General features: G+C 34.8%; 1 protein-coding gene across 2 annotated transcripts in view; it reads left to right on the top strand.

Annotated features, from left to right (window-relative positions):
• LOC118269582 (protein artichoke) overlaps positions 1-25,180 on the top strand; it is a 120,398-nt gene extending 95,218 nt beyond the window's left edge. For both annotated transcript variants that reach the window (XM_035584752.2, XM_035584753.2), the window contains exons 3-8: positions 12,215-12,475; positions 18,824-19,087; positions 19,387-19,486; positions 20,198-20,487; positions 21,446-21,592; positions 21,753-25,180. In XM_035584752.2, the coding sequence (XP_035440645.2) occupies positions 12,221-12,475; positions 18,824-19,087; positions 19,387-19,486; positions 20,198-20,487; positions 21,446-21,592; positions 21,753-24,665 (3,969 nt within the window). In that variant the 5' untranslated portion in view covers positions 12,215-12,220 and the 3' untranslated portion in view covers positions 24,666-25,180. The remainder of the gene's footprint in view (positions 1-12,214; positions 12,476-18,823; positions 19,088-19,386; positions 19,487-20,197; positions 20,488-21,445; positions 21,593-21,752) is intronic.
• Positions 25,181-26,946: the final 1,766 nt, after the last annotated feature.

The following is a 26,946-nucleotide window of genomic DNA, read 5'->3' as shown; positions in this document are numbered from 1 at the left end:
ATCACAATCTCATGAAAAAATAAATAAAAAAATGGTATCAATAATTCCGCAGCCATTTTGTTTTTCGCATCAAAAACTTAAATTAAGAACGTAGATTTTAAACGAACGCTGCGTAGGCCGGAGTCAGTTCAATCAAAGGCCGACCGGCATACATCACGGTGTTGCGCGCGAACGAATCGATCAAGCTGACATTCTCGAAAATAGCTCTGAAACTACTCGATGTATGGAAGTGCGTAATGTTGCTTTGTATATCTTGCTGGGAAATCTTCGAAAACAACAGTGTTTTATGTTTATAGAGAGATGGGGATGTGAAAACTCTTTCAAAGATAGATCAATAATATTAAATTAAAGGATTACATAATAAAATCCAGACATTTTATTATGAATTATTATGCTATCGGCTTACTCACGTAACTGTTTGACTAGGAACTGGTACAGTAGCAGTGCGACAATCGCCGCGTTGTGTATCACGGAATGCTGCTCATAAAAATGAGCCTTTAGTATGGCTTGAAATAGCATAATAATTAAATCCAGAAATCTCGAACTACATATTTGTATTCACAGTTATGTTCATCAACCATTTTAGATTGGTATTATTTACTAAATTAAAACAGACTTCTTAGAGTAAGATTAAATAAGTAATAAGTAAAGGAACACAAATTGAATTTTAAGTCACAGAAGTTTTAAAATGGATATTGTCGGGCTTAAACTATAAATCAACGCAATAGTGGCAGTTCAATAAAAGATCGGGTGGTATCCATCAGGTTGGTTCGCCTGTCCTGACTAAATCGATCACGCTGACTGTCGCGCAAATAACTTCCATACAAACGGTACGAATTGCATGTTCCACTAGATTTTTCGTTTAAAAAACGTACTGGCACAAAAATTTTTGAAACGTTTTTAGTTTTCGATAGGTCACTACTAGGATACTGTATAGGCTTTAGAAATGGGTAAATATGTCCAAAAAATGTTTGAAACTAAGATATTGTGTGTTTGTTCTACTTTCACGTCGATGTGTGCGTTACAGCGAAGCGTTTTTTGTGTTATAATTTTTCTTTTTTTTATGGTATAAGCCGGTAAACGAACAGACGGATCACCTGATGGTAAGCAATCACCGCCGCCCATGGAGACCCGAAACACCAGAGGCGTTACAAGTGGCCAGACGCGTTAAGTAGAATTTAAGGAATTTTTAACTGTCCTTTTTCATAACTATCACTATTACATAAATGTTAATAATATTCATAATTGTTCTTTACACAGAATCGACAGAAACAACCAAACATTTGACATATTACACAACAATATACAAAATAAATGTCCAATGGAATGTAATTTTCATAAAATTCCATACCAAACATGGAACAGAGAATGTATTATTGTAATGAACCACTGATCTCTCTGTGGCTCATACGCAGAGCCTTTTGAATGCGGGCTTAGAGCATGTCAACGCGTGACACAATGCTCATGTTCAAACATAATGCAATATCGAAGTCTTGTGTGTGAATTTATGATACTAGATACTTGGTATAGACAAGCACTAAGCACGTATGGTTATACTATGATCATAATTCATCATCATCATCAGTCGTAGTATGTCCACTGCTGAACTAAAGCCTAATTCCCCAAGCATCTAATTGGGGTATGTTTGTACTAGACACTAGGCAAAGAGGAATAGAAGCGAATCAAAAAGAATTCAATTCATACTTTGTGAAAGTCAAAGTCAAATCATTTATTTCAATTACACCATATACTTAGGTAAAGAAAAGAAAGAAATAAACAGTAGTCTATCAGTCTGTTCGTCAGTGAAGGTAGATGTTATTTCGAAAATAGTTTTCTATTTTGAATTTTAATGTATAGATCTTAAGAATTTAATTCGAATGACTCATATTTATAACATTGACGAGCTGCATACTTAGAATGTTCTGTTATTCTAGTATCATCTACAAGGAATTTATATGAGCTCAATGAAATATTTCATTATAACATCATAAAGGATCGCAGTTATATCTGCAAGCTATTATTCTAAGAAAAATTACGACCATTTCAACATCGGGAAACAAAGTTTTAACAAGATTAGTCTCAGGAGCCCAGTGGAGTAGAATGAACACAATTTGTAACAAATTACAACTTAACAACAGTTTGTCTTTATTTCTATCATTCCTGCTTTTTATTGTAATAATACAGTATAAAAATAAGGAAGGGAAATTAATTATATTTTATGTAGAACGTAACTTAGATGGAATTTGGAATTCGTAATGAGTTTGAACGATAATGTTTTTGATGATCGTCGTTTGATGGTCCGGTTTTTGAGAGCTGTTAATGTCAATATATTTCTATTGGTAATTGTTTTTTTGTTAACAATCATCCAATGACTTCTCCCACCTTAGTCAAAGCGAGAGGGAGTGTCAGACTCTTACTGATTTATGCTAGGTAGCAGCACCTCCGGATTAGAACAAACTCTTGTCTAACTTATTTATTTAACTGCTGTCCAAAGGGTTTTATATCTCACGAATACACTTTCCTAACATCTGATACTAGAAAGATGATATTTTGATACTTGTACAGTAAAGTAAAGAACCTCTTTCTTGTGGTAAAACGTGTACTGTGTTGTCAATAAAAAATATATAGGTGAAGTCACAGAAAAGAGCTAGTCTAACACAATTTTGGAGTACTAAAAACAATATTAACATAAAGTCTTAAGAATTATACAGTTCACAAGCCTATCTCGTTTTCCATGAAAACAGTCTTCATGTATACTTCGAAGTTACATAAAATACAAATTATATTTATTATCACAACTAACTAATACTTGCCTTAATATTTATAATACTGCGAAAATAATTTCCAATGTCTTACGAATGGAGCGAAGTTTCTTAGACACTTAAATATTTATGCAAATATGTTTGCTTTCAGTTTCAACTGTTGTAATAAGTAGAACTAGAAAATATTAACATAAGTTAGGGGGTCGTTCAGTTCAGTTATTTTCGTTGATTGTACAAAGGCGATGGCAACAAGGGTTTGTTAAAAGAGTCTTTAGAAACTTCAAAAGTTGATAGTTTTTTATTGATAATTAAAGTTAATGGCGTCATTGCAATAATTATTTTGAGAGCAGTCACTGTTCCAGACAGTCGATGTAATAAATAATAGGGTAGATGACAATTTTTTTTATGTCCGTCTAGTACTATAATTAGAAATATTAGACACGTATTTTGTTATTTTCTTACGGAATCAAATACTTTCGAAGATATATCGATTAGAAATATCGTGACGTCACTCCTAGGTATTTTATACGAAAAAATAACGTATTTACTCTCCCTCCTAAACTTTGATGAGTTTTATCTAAGTATTATGACAAAATAATAAATTACGTGATAATATTTTTTCATTACCTAACTAACGGACTTAATAGATTTTTAATTTTCATACCCCGTCATCATCCCTATTATATGCTATACCTATTTATGCAACTTGTGCCCATTTTCGTTGAGTGCCTGTGTAGACGAGGGACTTTAGTCCTAAGTATTGAGAAATAAATCTACTAAAACCCTGACTCAACAGAATCATATGACGTTCTTTGTCATTGATATAGATCCCTCATAAAATATCAGATAAATTATGAAGAGGACTAAGTTAGTCCCGTGATGTAAGTTAAATGAACTCAGTCAATTGGAAAACAAAATGTCGGTCATAAAATTTTTAAATATAAAAATTTATATTATTCAAAGTCTCGTAATATTAACTTTGTTACGTCAAAGTGCACATTAGCAGAGTTTAATGTTTAAACGTAGATACCATTTATCTCTATAGTTCGTGCAAAACTATTAAGCTGTATCGAGTTTAGTGTAGTTTTTACTGTCGTTGTTCCTACTTTTATTGAGTCTTCGGATCATAAGAAACTATAGTTCGAACGTTATTTCAGAATTACTGTTATAATTCTTATTTTTATTCAAAAATTATGTGAAATGTCTTTATAAGTATTTATTGGAAAACAATGTTAATTAAAACTTAGGAAACTTATTTTCGGGTCACATGATGGTAAGCGATCAGCGCCGCCTATGGACGCTCGCAAAACCAGAAGAGTCACAGGTGCATTGCCGGCCTTTTAAGAAGGAATGCGCTCTTTTCTTGAAGTTTTGAAATGAAAAGTAAACTATTTAATTTTAAGTAACTTTTAACACCAGTGGACTCACACACAACAAAGAATACGCTCTTATCTTGAAGGCCGCAACTTTAACTGAAAAGTAACCTATTGCATTTTAAGTCCTGTTTCAGACCTAAATATAATAAGCAACAGTAATAGATACGACGACGAATCCAAAAAAAGTCAGTGATTACTACACACAAGATATTTCTAGTGTTTGGTATCAAACAAAGAGCCAATACATGTATCCAATACTGTTTGTTCTCAAGAATAGCATGTCGAAGTGGATGTATAGAATTTATGATATTCTATGTGAAAAATGCATAACGTCGCGAGTTTTGTCAAATATATCACGTAGCGTCTGCGCTGTGGTGACATTCGCATTTATTTGAAGCAGTTTACATTCAATGTTACAATCATCTGTTGTTTAGAATCAAATTTTTGGATAAAACTTCGTAAATATAAATTCTTTTCTAAAAAGAAATCTACTTATAATTCTACTTCTGAGGTTTGTTTTTTGATGATGACGTGGGGAAACCTTCAGAAGGCGCCTAGCTTTCTGGGGATAAAAGACTAGGGAGTGTGGGAATTTTACCTCACTAAAACCACCCTGTGGCTACCCTCAACACCTGTAAGGGGCACCGGGTCCTCTAATAGGCCTACTCCGGTGCAACGCCTGTTATACTTCTGAGGTCTGCTTCTCATTTATACATTCTGACAGTCATATCACAATCACATCTAAATATTGATTTGCTCAATGATAACTTGGCAAAGAGATAGATAAAATGTTCTCGGAGTATAAACATAGAGATGAAATAACCACGCCCTATAAAAGTAGACAGAAATAATCATCTACTTAAGTCGTCTGGTGATATTAAAATGCAAAACCCACATATGTTTGCAGGGCTCTAAGGCATAATTCGATCGTAAATGTTAAAGGCTTCTCATAGGGTTACTAATGAATGCACTGCAGAAAGCTCTGAACATATTATTCTATGAATTTTAATCGTAATACGTAATTAGAAAAGGTCGCTGACTTAGTAAATGTGTAATCAACATTCATTATGAAAATATATGCTCTATATACATACAAGTTTATAACCATAGGAATGCCAATTTTATTAAATTCTGTAACGAAATTAAAATATAATTCTCCCATTTTAGTTTATAAAGCTTTTAATTTCAAAGATATCTAAATATAATATAATCACGTTCGTGGTATTGCAATTTAATATTAGACTGTAATTAGAAATGACAGTTGCACACAAAACACTTATTAAGCGAGTGTGTTATTGCACCATCCTGGTGACTATTGAATAGGTTAATTAATGTTTAATTGGACTACGAAATGCTTCAATAGCACAGAATGCGGCAGCAAATCCAATATTTGTTCGCCATTAGTGTTGCAACTAATTAACCTGTCGAACACGAAATACAGATTCAACATTATTTGCATTAGAACTATTTAGTTAGCAACCATAGATAAAGTTGCGCGAAAGCAGGCCACATCAAATTACGGATAAACCGCACTGGCCGAATATAAAAATAAAAATTTCATTTGTGTTATAGAATTACTTTTTTCAAATTTCAAATATTAGTTGCGATATTTTTAGCGGGAACGTTGGATATTTTATTTATGGAATTAGGTTGTGAATCTATTGAAAAATTTAATTTTATACATGAATTTTGTCAGTGTAGTGAAGTGGTATATCAAATTAAATGTGGGTGTTAGTGATTTACGATATTGACATGAAAACGGTGAGTTTTTCACTAACATCGTCAAAGTCAAAAATATAATATTAGCGCCATGATTCAAGTAGTCTATTGGCTCAACAAGGCTTATAATTATGTAGGTACATAAGTTAAATATATATTTTTATATTTTTGACTGCACGGTTGGCGCGGTGGCTGAGTAACCGGCTGCCGCGCAACGTGTAGCGGATTTGATTTCCGCACGGAGTAACTCTTTGTGTGATCCATAAATTGTTGTTTCGGGTCTGGGTGTCATGTGTATGTGAATTTGTATGTTTGTAAATGCACCCACGACACAGGATAAAATCTTAGTGTGGGGCAAAGTATTTTTTTAAAAAATACGATTGTTCTATACATCCTCTTGTACGAATTTATAATGCGTATTTGTAATGCATTACGTTTCAAGCAATTTCATAACCATATACCGTGAACAAAATTTTCGTAAACAGCTAATTATTGTTACATATGTTCCAAGCATGTAATTACAAGTAACATTATGTACGTAGAACATACATAATAGTGATGTAAAGTTATGTATTCATTTGTAAGTTCTCATTAAGCGTTGTATGTCCGTCTGCTGAGAGCGTTTCCTTGTAACTTGGGTAATGGCATTGGGGCAGTATCGGGTGGTTAATTTTTGTTGTTTTCTTTTTAACTTCGGTTGCTATGGTTACGAACGGAATGTGGTCGAATCGAAGTATTGTAGGGTTGGTTTTTTTATTTAATGCTAATTTTAGTGTTGTCTTTGTTTGGAAATTACATAATAGAGTATCTTCTTATCACCCCTTATTAACTTGGGACTTATAACACAAATGGTGGCCTTATGGTTAGTTTTTTAAAATAAAGACATTCAGAGCAACATGTATGTGTATGTGGTACCTAATGAACTAAGTTTTTAATTAAAGTTTATATGAAGTTGGGCTTACCCCTTCGGGGATAAAAGGCGTGACGGTGCACATTTTTTTCTGTATATCTATTAACTGTTGCCCTTTAACGTGGACTTTATAGATGTTTACTAAACATTTTTTAATGTTAGCTTAAAAACGTTACTAACCTAACTAAACATGGTTAGTTTTTAAAATAAAGACATTCAAAGCAACATGTACATATGTGTATGTGGTACCTAATGAACTAAGTTTTTAATTAAAGTTTATATGAAGTTGGGCCTGTAGTATAAATAATTTAGATTTAGCGTCAGCTGCATGAATATCTAAGTTGGTGGCATGCACACGTGCGTTGGAAAACTGCATTACGAACTTGGATTCAAAGTAGGCAAAGTTATATGAATTATTCGTAACATACGGGTACATATAACATGACGTTAGTTTATTTCGATACGGTATGAAAAAAATAATATCAATATAATTAAACTTTTAGTACAAAGAAAATGCCCGAACGGAGTATAAATAAAAAGTATTATACACATGTATACACTTACGCCGAGTGATAGAGGCGAATAGTATTAAAATAGGTTTTAGTCTATAAGAGTTGGATTACGTATTGTAAGTTTAAAGTAATTTATATTTTTCTTTATTAATGTGGCTGTAGCGTGATATGAAACCTCGTCGGCAGAATACATTTTCCAAATCTGAAAAAGATGATGTTTTACTGCCCACGAACTTCTTTGAAAACAAAGACTCACTTGCCACTAAAACCTTAAATACTGATAAAATAAGCCTAATACTGTTCCAAATTATATAGTACATACACATACATACATCCATTAAAAAACTTTCGCATTTAAAACAGTAGTAAGATGCAATGTAGTTGCCAACTGCAGTGTGCATCTTATAATGAAATCATAGTGTTGCAGTGTCTCAAGCTACCGAAACTTTACTATTACATGCTAATGTGCATCAAATATTAGCTTAATGCAACCATTTGGCGCTGTCCCAACGGATTTGGCTCGGTAACGTCGACTCACTTTATTTGTTGCTAGCAACACTGCACGGTGCTGCCAGCATTAAAATGTTCCTCCCGAGAAAATGGGAATATCGTGAACGGTGCGAAAGTTTTGTAAAGTTTTTAATTTATTGCGAATTGTTTTGTTAGTTAATTCTGTGCCAAATTATTGTGGAAGTAAGTGTTGTTTTGAAATATTATACCATTGTGTCGTTTGAAGTTATAAATGTTTTTACCGTACACAAGTGCCATTGTAATGACAAATTGTAAAATTAGATAATATTGTAGTTCATTTACCTGTTTGGTGTGTAAATGAAAATACCTACATTAAAAGCTAGACATATTTCTTTATCAACCTTAATACTGAAATATAAATTCAAATATTCTAGACTAAACTCCAACTTCTCAGCTCTGTTCACAAGTAAACTTATTAGCAAAGTTTAGACGCACATAATGTTGCCACACATAAGTAGAAATTCCCAGATTTCGGGGTAAAAACACGACGTCGACGTTGTCGCGGGTTGGTGTCGTAGTTTATTTGTTGCACAGCGTCATTTTGTTGCGTTGCGAGTGTTGTGACCCGCAACGTAGCGCATAAGATTTGTTGTCTGTCCGTTATTCTGAATAATGGTCTTTGTTTAGAATAGTTTCGAAGTTAGAAACTGCTGCGGTTTGTGCATAAGACGCTGTGGTTTTGGTATGATTGTGTTGTAGATGATTCTTTTTTTTTGTAACATGTTACCTCGGTTTTTACTCATAATTTTGTTACTTTATAGTAGGTACAATTTAATATTTCCTTTTCATAATATAGAATATCTGATACAGTCTGTTAGAATACGTATCACGTACGAGTAATAAGCCGCGTCCAAAGTTAAACTCGTTTAATCATTGACATAATTGTTTACTTAAATGTTTCCAATAATATTATTGTTTAACATCATGAACAACTTTAAGACTAAATTAAGTCCGTGTTCTTTCAAAGTAACTGATCCAACATTTTGTTTGAATTTTAAATAAACAATAACATTTAATTAATAGATCTGAATTGTAAGCTTATTCATTAACTCAATCGTTTGTTTATACAAAACAACTTTAGCGTTGAAATTGTTTTCCAACAAACAGACGGATCTCCGTTACGGAAGTCAGCGAGTTCTCAATAAATACATGTCTCTATTTACAACTACATCGAAAGTTTAAAAGTTTCAAGAAGCTAGCTCGAAATATATTTGGATGTATCAAAAACTGTGCTCGGGGAGATGAGAAGCCGATGATGGCAGTGGAGAAGAAGTTCCGAACAAACTATGCTAGTTTCGGACGCGATCGTACAAACTTTTCACATAAATCGAGCTTCGTTAATAATTTACCCATTCGGAATTCGCACGATGATCGTTTTCCAGCTGCGGAACACGGAACAATTTTCTCATGTTACGAAGAGACCTCCTCTCCTACCTAAGAGACAAATTATTACGGTGCGGCACAGAGTCTGACACACAGTGTAATGGGGACGCGCTATACGACAACTCGTTAGCGGTAGAGCGAAGTATCGGAAAATTTTATAAGTTATTAATTTATTGTCTGTTGGGAGTTCGACAATGTATGGAATGGGAAAATTTGTTCGAATAACAGACAATGAAAATTATCACAGTTTGAAATATTATTGTCATTGTCTCAAGAAAAACAAATTGGGTATCGAAGCGAGAAATGTAAAGTTAGACAATACGATCCAACAATTGAGACTTTCAAACTTGTAATTGTTGATTCAAGTCAAAGTCAAAGTAAACTCAAATTTATGACTAGTTTACCTATTCACGCAAAAGGGCAAACCCTTTTTCTTGTTAACAATCCAATTATCGCTTGCAGTCTAGACAATTTCGTGAAAAGTTTGCAGACGATGTAATAAAAAAGGAATTTTATTGCGAAATATATTGTGGCAATTTCGAACGTTTTACGATAAACAAATATGAATGCTTTGACGCTTTCAGTTACACGTTTATGTGGATGACAGGCGGGTTACTGCGACAAATGAAATTTTGATAAAGTCTGAATATTGCTTGTTGACGTTATTAAAAACTACAATGGAGTTGTTAATGAACGGAATTGTATTCGGAAACAAAAAACGAAAATCAGATTAATAAATACAAAAGCTTACAAATCATGATTGCTGTACAAATCGGTTTAACGAACTAAGAAACGATATTTTCTATAGTACAAATTACAGCGCTGGTGCAGTACAATTCGCATTACTGCAACAAATCTAGAGTATTTCAACATAGGAAGTCGCTTGAAAAGGAATAAGCCACGTAGATTGAGACCATTCGTATGAGGAAACAAAATTACTACTATTCCGATGGAACGTACTGCGCACTAGTTTTAGACACGCCTTATTTGTTGCACCATATACCATTTTTTGCTTCCATTCTGTAGTATTTATAACCATAACTAAAATACCTTAGCATTAGACTTTTTTAAAGGGCGTAAATCATCCAATGACGTATCTCACCTTGGGCGAGGAGAGAGGAAGTGTCAGACTTTTACTGACTAAAAATCACCCCGTTACTACTCCTGGTTTCTGAGCCGGAGCTCCGGTAAACCCGCTAGGTTGTCCGCAGCTCCAATAAGCATTAGGCTAAAATTGTATATCGTCACATTTTGTAGAGAGCTTACAGCATAATTAAAATAAAGTCTCCAGTCACACAAAGAACAATAAAAAACACGATTAATCATTCAGATAAATAGCAAACAAACTTCTAAGTGACCTTGCACTAATCACAAATGATATTGACACTATTAGCCAAGGCATTCACTCAAACAGAGTCCACATAACTACGACTAATTGAAACTCGCAAAAATATGGAAGTCTCCGTCCCATTGTCTTGTTAAAAATGTGAAAGAAACCTTTGTGGTAATTCCTTTGTGGTTCGACATTAATCCAAAAGAAATTAATGTGATATCTGTAGACGAAGGAATAAAGGTCCGATCGTAAATTTGGAAAGATCTTGTTTACGAGCATTTTACGTTTTTAGTACGACTTGGCAGCAAGCTCCTGAGCTCACCTAAGTTACGATTTGTAATTTTTACGATATAAAATAGTTATATAATTATATTCTTCTGTTATTTTGTGAAAAAATGTTAAGGAAAAAGTGTGGAGAGCCATGCTTCCGTACGAATGGGCCCCATGGAAACAACGCTTGCGTTGTGTTTCACCCAAAAAGCCGGCAACGCACTTGTAACGCCTCTGGTGTTTCGGATGTCCATGGGCGGCGGCAATTGCTTACCATCAGGTGATTCGTCTGCTCGTTTACCGGCTTATAAGTACCAATAAAAAATATTATAAAGATTGCCTCCTGATTTGTCAGTTTCACAGTTAATAATTTCATTACATATTACTGCTAAGAGATATAGATATTGGTCATCAAAAATTTAAATTAGTTCTTATTACTTTAATGATACGTGTCACATTCCTTGAAATTTTCTTGTTTACTTTTATTAACGGAACTTTATGTTCAAATGATGAAAATGAATCAGTTTAAAATTGAAATGGTGACCATTTTAGACCAATTCTATTGCAATTTGGTTGCTATATTTTCCACTATGTAGCGTGACATAGTTCTGGTGTAAATAACGAATGAGTCAGTTAGATTCAATACTATTTTATTACCGTGTGGTCGTGAATACATTTATGAAGTTACCCACTTTCTCATATAAATATCGTCCTGCAAACGGCGACTGTTACAACGATATAAGATTACTCAAAATTAAGTTTAATTGCGTTTAAATAGGTTGTATTTTTATATAACAGTTCGGTATTAATACTGTTATTATTGTTTAAAAAAAGTTCATCAATTTAAAAAATACAATAGTTTAACACATTTATTGAACTATTTTGATAAAGCTGCATACAAATCATACAAAATAAGGAATATTGACTTAACCAATTTCACTGAATCTACAATGATTTTTTATTTTCATCGGAAATTGACGTTTTGTTTATGGTAATAACCTCCAATGGTATTTTTTAGCGCTCAAATAAAAGTCTAAACATTGAGTTATTGATACATTTATTTTTATTTTTATGAGCTAATTCTTGGTAAAGTGCTTGTAAAACAAAGTTAATTACTTTGATTCTGATGTTAAAGTATAAATTTATTCGCTTGTTTGCATGCCATTTTATAAAAAAATTATATGTTTAATTGCAGTGTATCCCTTTATTTATGTTAAACATTTGACGATAAACATTTTTGATTACTGTATAACTTTTTATAATATCGTAGAAAGAGATTGAAAAAAGGAATATTTACTGACAAAACATTCTTATAGAGATTTTGAAAGGTATCTATCGATATAAAAATGTGATATGTACTGGAACATCATATTTTATTATCTATTTAAACGAAACTAATCCTTTTTTCTTTGTTACAGGACAAAATGCGGCTGCTTCTACTTCTCTTCGCTATCCCCTACATCGTGGGGCAACAACAGTGGGTTCCATGTTCAGAACTAAACGATGATCTTCGGTACCCTTGCCGGTGCAAAGTGCAGGTGGATCGAGCCCTGCAGCTGAGGATCTTGATGAACTGTGACAGGGTTGTGTTCCCTGGAGACTTCCCCAGCCTGCCGTATGGAGCTCCCATCATCTCGTTCAGTCAGAGGTTCGCTGGACAGCAGACCCTGCCGACACAGGTTTGTATTGGTTTATTATTGAAAAGATTTTGTAATTTAAGCTTGTAATGTTAACTGACTAGTAATGCTACATGAGTTTGTACTAAGATATCCTTTTGTATCACGCAAAATTATGTTTAATTTTCTATATTATTGTATCAGAATGTTATCATACGCCTTATACCTTCAAAATCACTCAAGATTTAATCTTATAATTTCTCTAATACTTTAATTCATTCTGAATTAATACCAAACCAATGTAGATAAACACAATTTTTGACCACAAACAAAAGATTTCATATTTCTAAGATCAAAATGCAAATAGAATGTTCGAACAATCTTTAAACATACGTACGACAGACTAATTAAAACTGGATAAGTCAGGACCACGTCGTGTGACCGTTGGCGTCGGACTACTAATGTCAGAGCTTGTCCAGATTCTGAAATCAGAACATGTATCTGTTTTAAATTCAAGCCACCTTTGCTGTTTTCAAATGGAACGTTAGTCCAATGGCGCTCTAAATATCTCCCTGGAGATAAAAACAGCTTTGAAATTGTGACCTTTCATTTCCAGAGTACACGATCTGTAAATTGTATTTGCTCTAGCTTGCCTTCACGGATCTGTAATGCATTTTCTCTTAGTGCACCATGAAAGAGTTTCAATTTTGTTTGATTAAACTTTATTCTTTGGTTTGCATTCGCTGTATGAATACTAATGATTGATATCACTTCGTTTATATGCAAATGTTTTTGGAAACCTATAGTGTCTAGTAGATCTTTGTTTTTCTAATAAATGGATGCAGGTGGCGGCTTGTCGTTCTACGTGGAGGACTAAGGGGGAGGCCTTTGTTCAACAGTGGACGTCTTCCGGCTGATGATGAATTTCTAAAAAAACTAGAAAGTTGTTTTCACAACAGCGTCAATATGGCTGATTGAATAATCTGAATTCAAAACTACCAATTGAACATCCAAATATTAAAGCAGTAGGTGCAAATACAATTAGCACAATAATTTTCACTTAATACACAAGATAAATTGGTACAAATTAGTTGGTATTATCGCGGTATGCGAATGATTTCTATTTGCGAGATCAACATGCGATCGTTCATGATCTGATAACCGCAGCCGCGGGTCGGAACGAGTGGACTGATTGCATGATTTGCTGCCGGTACTATAATAGTGTTGATTTTATTTTATGTACGTGACTGTCTATTTTTTATTGGCTTTTTCTTTGAAATGTTGTGTTATTTCTCTATTTTACTTGGATACGTTTTGAATCATTACTTAATTTTAATTAAATTTGGCTGAATATAGGTTTTTTTACAATGAGCGACTTGATTCCCGTCATTTAAAAGCTAAATTACTTACGACCGTTTTTATAGTTAGTTATAACTATCCGTCTGGCATCGTTCGTATGACAATCTTTGCGATAGCTTACATAATTCTGTTTTTTGTTAATTGACAGTAGAAAGCAGGTAGGTAAGTGATAAGTTATGTACCTACCGATCCAGTGACTTAGAACGTGAATTAGTTAGGTAAGTCATCAGTACAATAACTGCAATCTTCTGCAAGAGAATATACGACAATAAAACATAAAAAATCTCATTAAACAAAAGATCAAAGTCCATCATTAATATTAAAATGTACAATCAATTTGTGGAATCATGCGGCGTTTCCAATTTCAGCGCGCTGCTCGTATTTATCGGCTCATTTGTTTTATCTGACGTGGCAGCTCTTATTGTGACGTCAGAAAGCATACGCGCCAGAATTTATACCGATTTATATCTGATCGTACATGGAACCTGTATAAAATGACCGTCGAATATGCGGAAAGATCATATAAAGCGAGACTATGATACAATTGTTTTGTAGGGCTCAATATGTAGCCTTGTATTGAGGAAGTGTTTTGCTTAATTTCGATGTGTTAATGATATATGGTTTGCGAGAACAATTGCCATGTTTGACAAGATGATCATTATTATTGATGCATTGATGTACAGCATTGAGTTGTTTATGTGTTTTCGCTGCATTAGATTCAATGTTATTTTGGATATTGAGCGAGACTAATGACCGAGCTGAGGTTTATGATACACAAGGCAAATTAATTGTTATTACGTTTATTTTAATGTATTGTATATTATAATTATATGTCCTCTTTCTAGGAAAAGCTGTGTACCTAGAATTTCCAGAAAGACTTAAAAACACATGGATTTCCAGAATTCACCATACTTTTGATAAGAACAACAGTATATAAAATACGCAGAATTTTATCTTTCAATTACTGTTACTAATTAGGTATTTTACTTACAATAATTATAATTCTTAGAACCTATTATATATATAAAGCCCGTTGCAGACCAAGACCTAATTTAGTTGGAACCTACAGTCGAAAACAATCACGACGTGGAGCGCACTTTAGTTTTTATAAAATTCGAGTAGCGTAAACTGTTAGTATTTTTATATTTATCAGTATACGACGTGCCGTGTTTTGTCTGTATGACAATTATACATTTAGCCATCTCCTCACATAAGTGAAATAGCTATAATATCGGTGTATTTCATATAATCGTTGTTTTGTTTACCTATGTGCCATGCCCTAATAAAGCCTACAAAAAAAACGTGTAGGCCTTATTATGGCATAGTTGTTTTTCAGTAATTTCATAGAAAACGGATCCCCAGCTTCTGTCAAAAGGAAAGCCAATGGATTTTGCAAAAGATGGAAAACGCTGTTAAAATGGTAGAAAGGGGTAAACGGGGTGAATAGATACAGAAAAGGGGTGACTGGATATCGGGAAATTCTTCATAGTATCTATTCACCGTTCGAATTTGATGCACCCTGTTTTACCCGGTAGGCTGCTGCAGCAAGATATAACTTCCAAAGAAGTACGCACCATCTAGAGAGTGGTTCGATTACATGAAAGCTAGGTCGGTCGCTAAATTGGCTACAGAACAAGAAGTTATTCTCATTCGTTTGACTGATGCTGGGGTACCGATAACTTAGTTTGTATAGCCTATTCAGTTTTCCAGTACCACAATATGATAAACTAAAATCTAATATCTAAACCAATTTTAATACTCTATACAGATTTTAAATTAATATGAATATAATGTCTGCTTACAAAACTAGTTTGTTCCGAAGACCGAGTATAGTTTTTGTAAAACTTCACCGGAACGAGGACAACTTCGGAATACTTTTTGCATGTCTAATGGCCGATTCTATTATATTAAATAAAGTTCTTGAAAGCATTTTGCAAAAGTTTTCATGAATAATAAGAGGTGTTTTTAAGTAGTCAGTTTTTGTTCGAGTTGTTTTGGTCATACACTCAACATAAGTACTGGGTTTTATGTGTTCGTTGTTTAAGATAAAAGTTACTGGTCTTGGTCACAAATGTGATAATCAAGCAAGGGATTTCGGATCCGGTTACCAGGTATTAATAAGTATTAATGATAGAGTTTTCAGACTCCAGAAAAATTAAGAATATTCTAATGTTGTGAATTGTATACGACAAAAATCTTGACGCTTCTGCATGAGACTCTAATACTTAACAGACTGTGTAAAGTTGCTGTCGCAAAATTTTATGTGATCAATACATAAAATTTTATGCTTTACTTTATTAAGTGTGTTGTTCACTAAGGACTTACACACTTACCAATTTATAGCTTCTAAACTATAAAACTAGTCATATTTATAGGCAGGTTATCCTGCTACAGAAAACGAAACCCACTGCTATTCAAGTCATCAAATATTGTAATTACGTGTTAATTAACCCGTACGTCACGAGTACGTCAGTAATTCGATTACGTAGACATCAAACATTTCTAATCGGTACTGTCTGTGGCACGACTGTCTCACTAATTGCCATTGCTGGCTTGATTAGTACACGCAATGAAGTACAGGCTGTTCTATACGTGAATATTCGGATAGTTAAAATAGTAGTTTCAATAAAAATTAAGTGTTGATAAGCCAAGCTAAAAATATGTGCTGCGGATTACCTAACGGGTCTATTGTGGCTCCGGCTCGAATAGCAGGAGTAAGAATGGGGTGGTTTTCAGTCAGTAAGAGTCTGACACTCCCTCTCGCCTCAAGCCCAATCTTTAAATCATTCCCCCCCCTCAAAAAAGGTAAAAATACCTTATATTTATATATAAGATAAATTTCATTCAAACATTATCCTAACTACTTAATTTGTATGAATGAATGACAACAACAAACAGAAGCAATATATTATGTTTTTATGATCGGACTATTAAATGCGCGGAATTACTGTTGAAAGAATTTTTGGTATATATTTTAAATTCCATAAGAAAAAGCCAACTTAACTCCATTTTAAGCTTAGTACTCGAGTATAAAAATATTTGGTTAGCGAGACCCTTCAACATTTCAGCGTTGACTATTAAAAGTAAATAAAGTAGTTCAAAGTTCAGAGTTGGTTCGGCTCTGGCCTTTAAACATTAACTGTGATGTGATTGCCTAGTTAATTTATTTCTTAAAATACTAGCGTTTTAGGTTTGGTAATTAATAATTATGACTAGCTTAAGACTTGCTTATTAAAATTTCATTTTCAATTTTAAACAGGGTTTTGTTTACCTGGCAATGAATAAAATCAATATAATGAATACCAATCCTATTTTAAAGAATCTACGTAAATATGTGCGACTTTTGGCTGTCAATAAATCGAATGAAATCAGAGCTTATCACGATATTATGATCAATATGTATGTACGGTAGCTAAGCTACCACCTTCTCGGAATCGGAAACAAAACACTGAATCAAACACAATGATTACTCACATATCTTATTATTGTGTTAATACAAAAGTTTCAAGAATTGAAGCCCATTTTTCTTCGTAAGAAATCTCAATATAATTATATTTTCTTTTCTCAGTTTGTACTTTTGTAGAGGTCTACAAAAGCTGGGGAACTTTATATTCGTATCGATACAGCTTAAACCTCCCACACAGGATAAATCTGTTTATAATTTGTTTCAAAAAGTACCTAAATAACTTCTTCAATGGAATTCTGTTTCATATTTTTTGTAATACGGTAAATTTCTTATAATTTTATATTTATCCTAATCTGATACACGTTCTTATATTCCGGCTTTCATGTTTGATAGAATGGCAAATGAGAATTGGCATTAAAAGGATTAAATAGATTGAGTTCTAAAACTAGGACCATTCAACAAGGCATCGGTAGCAACTTCTTTTTAACTTTACTGACCAAATTTTGATCCTAAGTTTGGTAAATGCCCTCTTAAACGAAAAACGTTAAATATAATATGAATAAATAACAGAAATAACGATGAAAGAAATGCAGATTTTTAATAATACCCAATTTGTCAAGATATAAATTATTACGAAACAAATACATGAAGTTATCACATTAAGCCCTCGAACCTAACAAACATGTGTGAAACCATAGGGGAAAATACCATACATATAATGTATGTAGTTTTACATTTACTTGGAATTCATGCTCATCAATTTGCGATTCACGAAACTTAGTTCTACTGCGAGATATTGTTGATGGGCACTTTGGCGAATTGCAGTCCTTAGATAATAATATATTCGTGATCATAAGTTGGGAAACTGTTGGACCTTCGGGCGAAGTGCTCTGTCTCAAGATTCGACGGTATTCAAGCTGGAATCAACTTCGTCTTTAACTTTTGAAGTGCGGGCTTTAAGCAAGTATAGAGTTTTGTGGTCTTTTGAGGTGAAAATATTTTCATTGTTAGGTAGTATTGTTAGATAGTTATTTATAGTTAAAGTGGTATTCTATAATGATGAAAGATCTAAGAAACTAAAGTCAGATTGGTACTCTCGATTTAAATCATATTTACGATTGGTAATTTTGTAGTAAGATAAAAATTAAATACGTCAATTTATTAGATAAGGTGAAGTTTTGAGGTAAACGGTATTTTAAAGAATAAATTTAATACAAGCATTATGGTTAATAGAGACATAACACAATACCTACGTATTGTTTTCCTTCATTAATTTCGAAACATATTGACCTTTCCTTATTGTGTCTAACCAATCAACTTACTACATACTGACAATAATACGTCCCTTTTAGTAAGTTGTTCAGTGCTGGCGAACAACAGCTGTTACTCGTTTGTTTTTTTGAGTAATAGGTTATTATGTGTGTACCAAGAAAAGTAATTACTGTTATATACGGATAAAGCTAGTGTTAAGGTATTAGAAATATGTAGATTTAGTAAACCCGGAAATTATGTGAAAGAAAAAGTTTATTTATAAATCGTGGTTGTTTCTTAGTTATACTAAATAATACTTCATTTGCTTGTCGTACTTTTCATACCAAAGTATAATTTTAAATTCATTAACTAACATTAAATAATTTTGTTTCCAGATCTTCTCATCTTACGGTCTTCCACTAAAGGAGCTGGACTTCTCACACAATAGCTTAAGAAGGCTACCTGATAAATTGCTGGCTGGAGTGCGAGGGAACATCACGAAGCTGGCTTTAGCTGACAATCTGTTAGGAGACAACCTGAACCCCATCTTTTCGACTGCTGAACTCCATAACCTACCAGCATTGGAGGAATTGGACTTTAGTGGTAACAGTATACGAGGATTGGAAGAAGGTCTTCTGATTGGATGTGATGTTCTGAAGGTGAGAAAAGCATTCTATTTTGTGGTCTTTAATTATAGTGGTTACAGAATGGAGCTAATGGGAAATGAATTTACTAGTAACATGAATGGAATTATATGAAGATTTAGTTTATAATTAGACGCTGAATGCTACCGATACCGCTGTTTATCTTCACATCCACATCTTTGTCTTTACCATAATTACTAACACGATTCGTGTTCCCTAGACACGTTTATAACAGGATGTTTAAGGTCTGCCCCAAACTACATTTCAAACGCAAACGTAAACGCGTAAGTTTAAGTAAACATTTTCATCCGCAGGTCTTACGACTGGACCGCAATAACATGAACCATGTGCCCTCGTCTTCCCTTAACGGACCACAAGCCTTGAAAGTTCTCTCTCTCAGAGAAAACAGAATAGGTAAGATTATATTCTAGTCTTTACTAATGAGGTTTATGGTAAAAGGCGGTAAATTAGCAGACGGATCATTTGATGGTAAGCAATTCCTTGGTCACCCGAAACATAAGAGGCATTACAAGTGCGTTGCCGGCATTTGGGGTGAGGAATTTAAGGTTTGTTGGGGAACCGGAGATTGGGAAGAAGGTAATTGGGTCTCCGGTAACCTTACTCACACGATGGAATATACACAAGCGTTGTTTCACGTCGGCTTCTGTCGATCTGGTTCATTTGTGCCGAAGCAAAGCTCTCTCACACCTAAAATGGTCTTAAAATGTATGTTTAGGAAATTCATTTTCACTTTATTAACGAGAGACTGAGTTTTGAATTTCAAATTAAAGACATTTTCTTAGTTGTGACTCGTTTAGTTTTGCAGCGGGTTAATTAAACAATTTTATTTGTGCTTTGTTCTTGTGTAAACTGTGTCAAATAGTTTTAAATTCAATTTCGTTTATTTATCAAAGGAACGTTGATTAATTTACTGCAATAGAAGTCACTCAATTAATTTGCATCGCTAGCAAATAGTTTAGGTGGATAAATTAATTATTTGACATCTGTCAGGTACAATCAGATACATACATTTTGCCATACCTAACCGAATTAACACCATTTCAAACGCACTCGTGTAGATTTAATTAATTAAACCGCATTTACTGAATGTAATTTCAATTCCAGCATTAATACGACAAGGGTCCTTCGTGTCACAAAAGACGTTCGAAGAAATTGACCTCCACGCAAACATGATATCGACAATCGAAGGTGGCGCTTTTATCGGCCTCGGAGATTTACAGGCTCTTGATCTCGGCCGGAACAGACTCTCCAAGTTCAACAGCGATGTATTCCAAGGAGCGGAGAATTTGGAAAAGTTGGACCTCTCAGAAAACTTTATAACTGACTTCCCAACAGTGGCGATGAAATCATTCGTCGCTTTGAAACACTTGAACCTCTCCAGCAACATGATCACGGTGAGCACCATCCAAGTTTTTACAACTTTGTTCCCGATTGTTATTTCTGTAATGATCTGGAAATCTGATACGAACCTTGTTATTTTTGAACCGGGATATTATTTTAAAGTCTGTACAGTAAAAATATGCTGTTCTTTTAATAATAAATCGTTTCTAGTAAATGCCATTTAAAACTTTTTGAATAATGTGCATTGGAGTGAATACAATAATGATAATCCAATATTTCAATCATCTTCATTTTCCTTACTACGGCGTAGCTACTCGCGTAGCAATGCTACGCCGTAGCTCCAAAATTTAACACTTCAATAAATATTGATTAACATATCGCTCTCATGTTCGAGGGTTATATTTAGAAACTCAAGGGCACATATTTGGCATAACTACTCGGTATAGTCGAATTACTTGAACGTAACCACATCTGTTAGGTTTTACTAAGTTATTGAAATTATCCTTGGGTAACGCGAGTCGATAGCAGATAGTCAATCTTCCAGAAATTTGCCTAACCCGTAATTTCTCGTTAACAAGTTAATTAACCCCTTTGACACGGAAACTAATATCGGCCTTATAACTGATTGAACATTAATTCTAGCAATTTTGGACTTAATTGACATAGTAATTGTCAATGTTTCTAAAATATCGTTATTATTGTTTTTGTTTTGCTCCTTTGTTTTATGTTCAAGGTTGTTGCGAATTTGGAAGTGGATTGTTTTCGTCTTAGAATTTAAGTTATAAATTTAACTCGTCATGGAGTTTATTGCCAGTTCGGTTGAGACTCAATGTAACTTGAGATGAAAATACCTTTGGATCAAAATATCTTTCGGCTAGCTGGTGTATAGTTAGTAGATTCGTCTATTTATAAAACCTTCCTTTGTTTTAAGTTAGGCACAATGAAGGCTCATCTTCATTAAATCCTCATTAGCTATCAACAGTCTTAGTGAACCTTATTCTTTTATTGCAGAATATAGACAACAGCCACTTGAGTACTCTGGTGTCTCTACAAGTATTGGACCTGAGCAGGAACAATTTGGTGAAACTAGCACCTGGCACCTTCGTCGGACTCACTCAGCTTCGCTACTTGGACGTTGGGGTCAATGCACTTCGTACTGTGAGTATATTACACGTGCTAAGCATGCATATGGGATTTATTTCTTTCTATAGTTTCTATGGGCAAGTATCAAGTGCCTATTTATTTTTATATGTTTTTGAAATACAAGGACTCTTATTTTGAAATACTTAAGTTATATGAAATCTTATTAACTTTCCAGGTGGAAGACGATGCCTTCGACGGTCTAACAAGTTTGGAAACGCTGCTTCTACGAGACAACAACATCTTACTCATTCCTGCGACAGCTCTGTCTCGCCTGCCGAGCCTCGTGTCAGTACATCTAGGCTACAACAGAGTCACCGCACTCTCCAGTGACATCCTCAAATCGGTATCCGACAGAGTGACGTCACTAGTACTATCAAGAAACGTCATTAGGGAACTACCACCTGGAGCATTCGACCATTTCAAAACTTTACACCATTTAGATCTGTCGGGAAATCTACTGAACTCAATCAGCGCTGAAGTGTTTAGTGGATTAGAACAATCTCTACAATTCCTCTCGCTAAGCCAAAACAGGATACTAGAGTTTGTCGGCGAACCGTTAAAGTTTGTCAGTCTTTGGTTCTTAGACATTTCAGATAATCAAATATCCGAAATACCAGTCGATGCATTCGAATTCATTCCAAGCTTAACTCATCTTAATCTTAGTCGCAATTCGCATATGAACGTACTACATCAAAACGTATTCCAAAATAATCCAGCGTTAATGAGCATTGATCTAAGCAACGTCGGTTTGAAAGCACTTCCAGTAAATCTGTTTTCCAAGAATTTCAACCTAAGACGGATATATTTGTCGAACAATCTGTTAACAGAAGTTTCAGAGAATACATTTAAAAATCTTAGAAACTTAACTCACTTGGACTTGTCTTACAATAATATCGTGAATATTAGAACGCCAGCTTTCGTGAACGTGATGTCAATACAGTACTTATCTCTGAAAGGCAACCAGCTGAACGCATTTAAGGGGGAGTTCTTCAACACCGGAACGAGTCTCGAAGTTATAGATCTTTCTGACAACCAACTCAGTTACTTGTTCCCGTCCTCGTTTAAAATCCACCCACGCTTGAGAGAAATCATACTTACTAACAATAAGTTCAACTTCTTCCCGTCAGAACTTATAAGTACTTTACAATATCTTGAATTAGTGGATTTATCTGGTAATGCTCTTAAGAACGTAGATGAGCTCGATTTTGCCAGACTTCCGAAATTAAGGACTATCTTATTAGGTAGAAATGAACTTGAGTCAATAAGCGAAATGGCTTTTCATAATTCAACACAAATCCAGTATTTGGATTTGTCAAATAATAAAATCGATCGGTTGGGAGATAGACTGTTCGAAGGACTCATTCGATTAGAAGTATTGAATTTAGGCGGCAACCTACTTACTGAATTACCGGACAATATTTTCGAGCGATCGAGGCTCCACATGCTTGAAAATATTGATTTGAGCAGAAACTTGTTTGAGCATCCTCCGTTGAGGGCTTTACAAAAGCAATACTTTTTCGTGTCGTCGGTAGATTTGTCACGTAATCAAATAATCGATATACCGGCTGAAGATAGCGTTATGGTTAATATCAAGAAATTGGACTTGTCTTACAATCCTCTCTCTGAAAAAACGATTAACAACGTTTTGACTGAACCAAAAACAGTGCGTGACCTAAACCTTGCGGGTACCGGTATCAAAGAATTCGGACAACTTGAGACACCATTTCTACACAAGTTGAACTTATCTTACAACAACATTACCAAGTTATCAGAAAAAACTTTCACTCGAACAACATTATTAGAATCACTGGACCTCTCGCAAAATCAAATTACTGACGTCACCGGGTCACTAGCGCTTTCGTGGCCCAAACTTAAAAATCTTTTGCTACTTAATATTTCTGGGAACCCAATGGTAATGATCATGGACGGAAACTTTGAAAATCTTTCTTCGCTACAAGTTTTAGATATTGGAAATTTGGAAAGATGTACTAGAATTGAGAAAAATGCTTTTAGATCGTTACCTAATTTGGTTGAGTTAAGAGCTTACGGATATCCTAGGTTAGGCTACTTTGATGTTCAAGGTGCTTTACAGTATCTATTAGCTTTAGAAAAATTGGATGTTGAAGTGAAAGACACGACTATTGGTGCCGATCAGTTACATTCCATATTACACCCACGATTGGAAGAGTTAGGTATTAGAGGGTCGAGACTCAAAACGGTGTCTTCTGGTGTACTAGCAGGTTTAAAAGCTCCCGCAATTACTGTGAAGTTTAGAAACACTTCAATTACAAGTTTGCCGCCCGCATTGCTCTTCCCGTTGCCTAGATCTTCGCAAATAACTATTGATGTAGCTGGAAGTCAATTGACAACTTTACAACCGCAGCTTTTAGTGTCTTTAGACGATCGACGGGCGGATCTCTCAATGTTTGGCTTAGATACTAATCCGATTCGTTGTGATTGTAATGCTCGAGCGCTTAGGAGATGGTTGCCAAATGTAGGAGTTAACGATGTTCGATGCGAATCTCCGGACCATTTGTCAGGATTTTTGTTAGTAGAGATAGGAGACGACGAACTAACTTGTGAAACACGACGTAGAACAACACCTACTTCAAGTAGTATCTCTACAACACCTACTCCACGTTTAGTGCGCACTTCTTCGGAGCCAGACATAATTTGGTCAGTGGCACCTTCACATGACCGTCCCAAAGTAAGCGGAGAGCCAAAAGGAGCTCCAGTCGTCGGAGTGGCGACTTCAAACAATGATGATAATTTAATTATTGGAATTGTGGGCGGAGTGGTAGCATTTATAGCTATATTGATAGTGGTCATTTGTATTGTTCGCTTGAGGATGACATCTACTTCGTATCGCGGTGGTCCGCTGGCCAGCAGTCCGACGGCTGGAGGTCCACCAATGTGGGGTCCACCATGGCCGGGCTATGCTGGCACGCTGCCACCACCATCGTTGTCCAACGCCACTTTGCCACACAAGGTGCAGTCTGGACCAGGATCAGTAAGGTACTTAGCACCACCCCCACCCGCGCCATACTTCATTAGCTTGCCTCCCCACGACGACAAAATATATCGGTAAAACATAATCCAGTTATAGGTTAAGGTAAAAGTATAATGTTGTACATATTAGATTTTCTGCGAAACATTATTTTATGTGGCTATATGAAATAAAATTGCGCCTCGAACTTGTGCAAAGCTCATAATATCGTTGTAGATATAACTGTTCCCTCTAAGTAAGTAAACTAATTTGAAATGTAACAGAATTGTAATATTTTCTATCGTAACTCGGCTTGGACTAGGTTCAAATGCTAGTCATCACTGACAGACTTTAACGTAGCTTAATCTGAATAATTTAATAATATTAATAAACGGGTGTGTGCTAGAGTGAAATAGGGCAAAATTATATTTCTGTAAAATAGTTATTTATACCTACAATTAAAATTTATGCGATGCGCAAAGTTGACCATAATTCATAATTTTGTTTGGATGTGGCGATCCGTAATCGATTTTGCGCATTATTAACATAAGTTTAATTATTTAGTATGTATTGTCTAACCATATTTCTGAAATAAAATATTATGTAAGAATATATTATGTTGTTGTATTATTCACTCACAAAGTTTTAAATTACAAAATGTTTTGAAGAGTAACATTACGAGTTTGCTCACTTGAGCGATCACAGACGTGCGTGTGGCTTGCTCGCGCACGCACCGCGCGCCTCTCAAAGCAAACGGAATTAGGCAAAGCAGCCCCTCCAAGCATGAGTCTCATTAAGTCTCAAAAGAAACGGTCTGAGCCTCGGGCCACTCTTTGAGAAAACCGCCGACGCCTTGAGAAAACACAATCTTTTAATGTTGTTCTACATTATTAATTATGCGGTGGGCGCATTTAATTTCGGATTAATTTATCTAATGGTGGTACACCGCAATATTAATTCCGGCCCACTCGTTTTATCACCTACTGGGGTACTTACAAAAGGGTTGTGTTGTATGTATTTAATTATGTATTTGGGGAGCTTTGTTTATGATCAGAATATTTGCATGAAATCGTGTGGCGTGTCATTTTTTCGTCGACGCGTAAATGGGAATAGTAAACAATGTAGCGGGCACGCTTTGTGAGCGTATTTCAAAATTGAATTGTGCCGGTCGCGGCGCCGGCTGATTTGATGAACGGCATTTATGTGCATGTATTGTGCCGTTGGAACGTTCGTGCGGCCGACATGCATACTTATATGAAACTGCATTATGTATGTACACCAAGGCGTGCTAATCTGGGTGTGTCTGCTCGGACACTGTTGTATGGGGATTTGGGCATGCTTGGGTATGATATTGGTCTACGCTCTTGTGAATATTATGGTAATTTACAGAGCATGTTTGAGTTGTAAGCGGTCACTGGAACATGTATTGTAGAACGTATCAATTTTGATGTCTACAGAGACAATTCAATTTAGAACTTATGTCCAATTTGATATGTTATTACACAAAAGAAGTTTAAGATGTATTATTTGTTCTTTGCGCAACCGTGCCCATTGGTCCATGAAAATCATAGCCGTGAACCTGAAAATACGTTATTGATTTTATCAACAGCATAATTTAAAAAAGATATTCTCATTAGAAATATTTTCCAACATTAATTAATGTAATAAATCGCCCGCACTCTCGCCATGTTTGAGATAGTTGGACTAAATTGACCTAAACTTAAAACTTAACCTAAATTAACCTTTAGAAAACTAGTACCTAATATGTTTTATAGACGAGTGGCGCAGTGTTTGACTGATACAAGATTCTTGACGACAAATTTTGGTAACATAACATAGCAGGGTTAGATTCCCGGTTTGAGTCAAAGGTTAGGTACATTTACTCCTATTATCATCGAGAAAAAACCAGCCTAAGGTGAAGTAAATTAAACATAATCCATTTCCAAAAACTCATTTTAATCCCAGAGTAAAAAAAAACTATTTTATTGACACTAGTCGGCCATTTTGCGTCACAGAGGGCGCTGTTTACCAATCCCCGTTCATGCGGTTATTCAGAAAATTCCAGTCAAAAACTACACGTATTTTTGATGGAATTCAAAATGGCAGCGATGCGTTGTTCAAACTCAACGGATTGCAGCTTTCCGACATGGAATTTCAATTTGACATCACTGCCATCGGATTAGGCTACCTATATTTGCATATCGCGAACTGTTGTTACAAAGCTCTTTCAATACATTATTCAATATACACTTTTGTTTACAATGCTTGTTTTTGTTCGAGGGATTAATGTTTGCATTTTTGCCATTTATTGGAAAGCTATATTACAAATTGAAATAGAAATCGTGCATAAAATATACTAGAATTGAACTTTATGAACATCATG

This window comes from Spodoptera frugiperda, chromosome 30, assembly GCF_023101765.2.
Source record: "Spodoptera frugiperda isolate SF20-4 chromosome 30, AGI-APGP_CSIRO_Sfru_2.0, whole genome shotgun sequence".
Classification (NCBI taxonomy): Eukaryota; Metazoa; Arthropoda; class Insecta; order Lepidoptera; family Noctuidae; genus Spodoptera; species Spodoptera frugiperda.
This window is presented reverse-complemented; position numbering and strand designations above follow the sequence as displayed.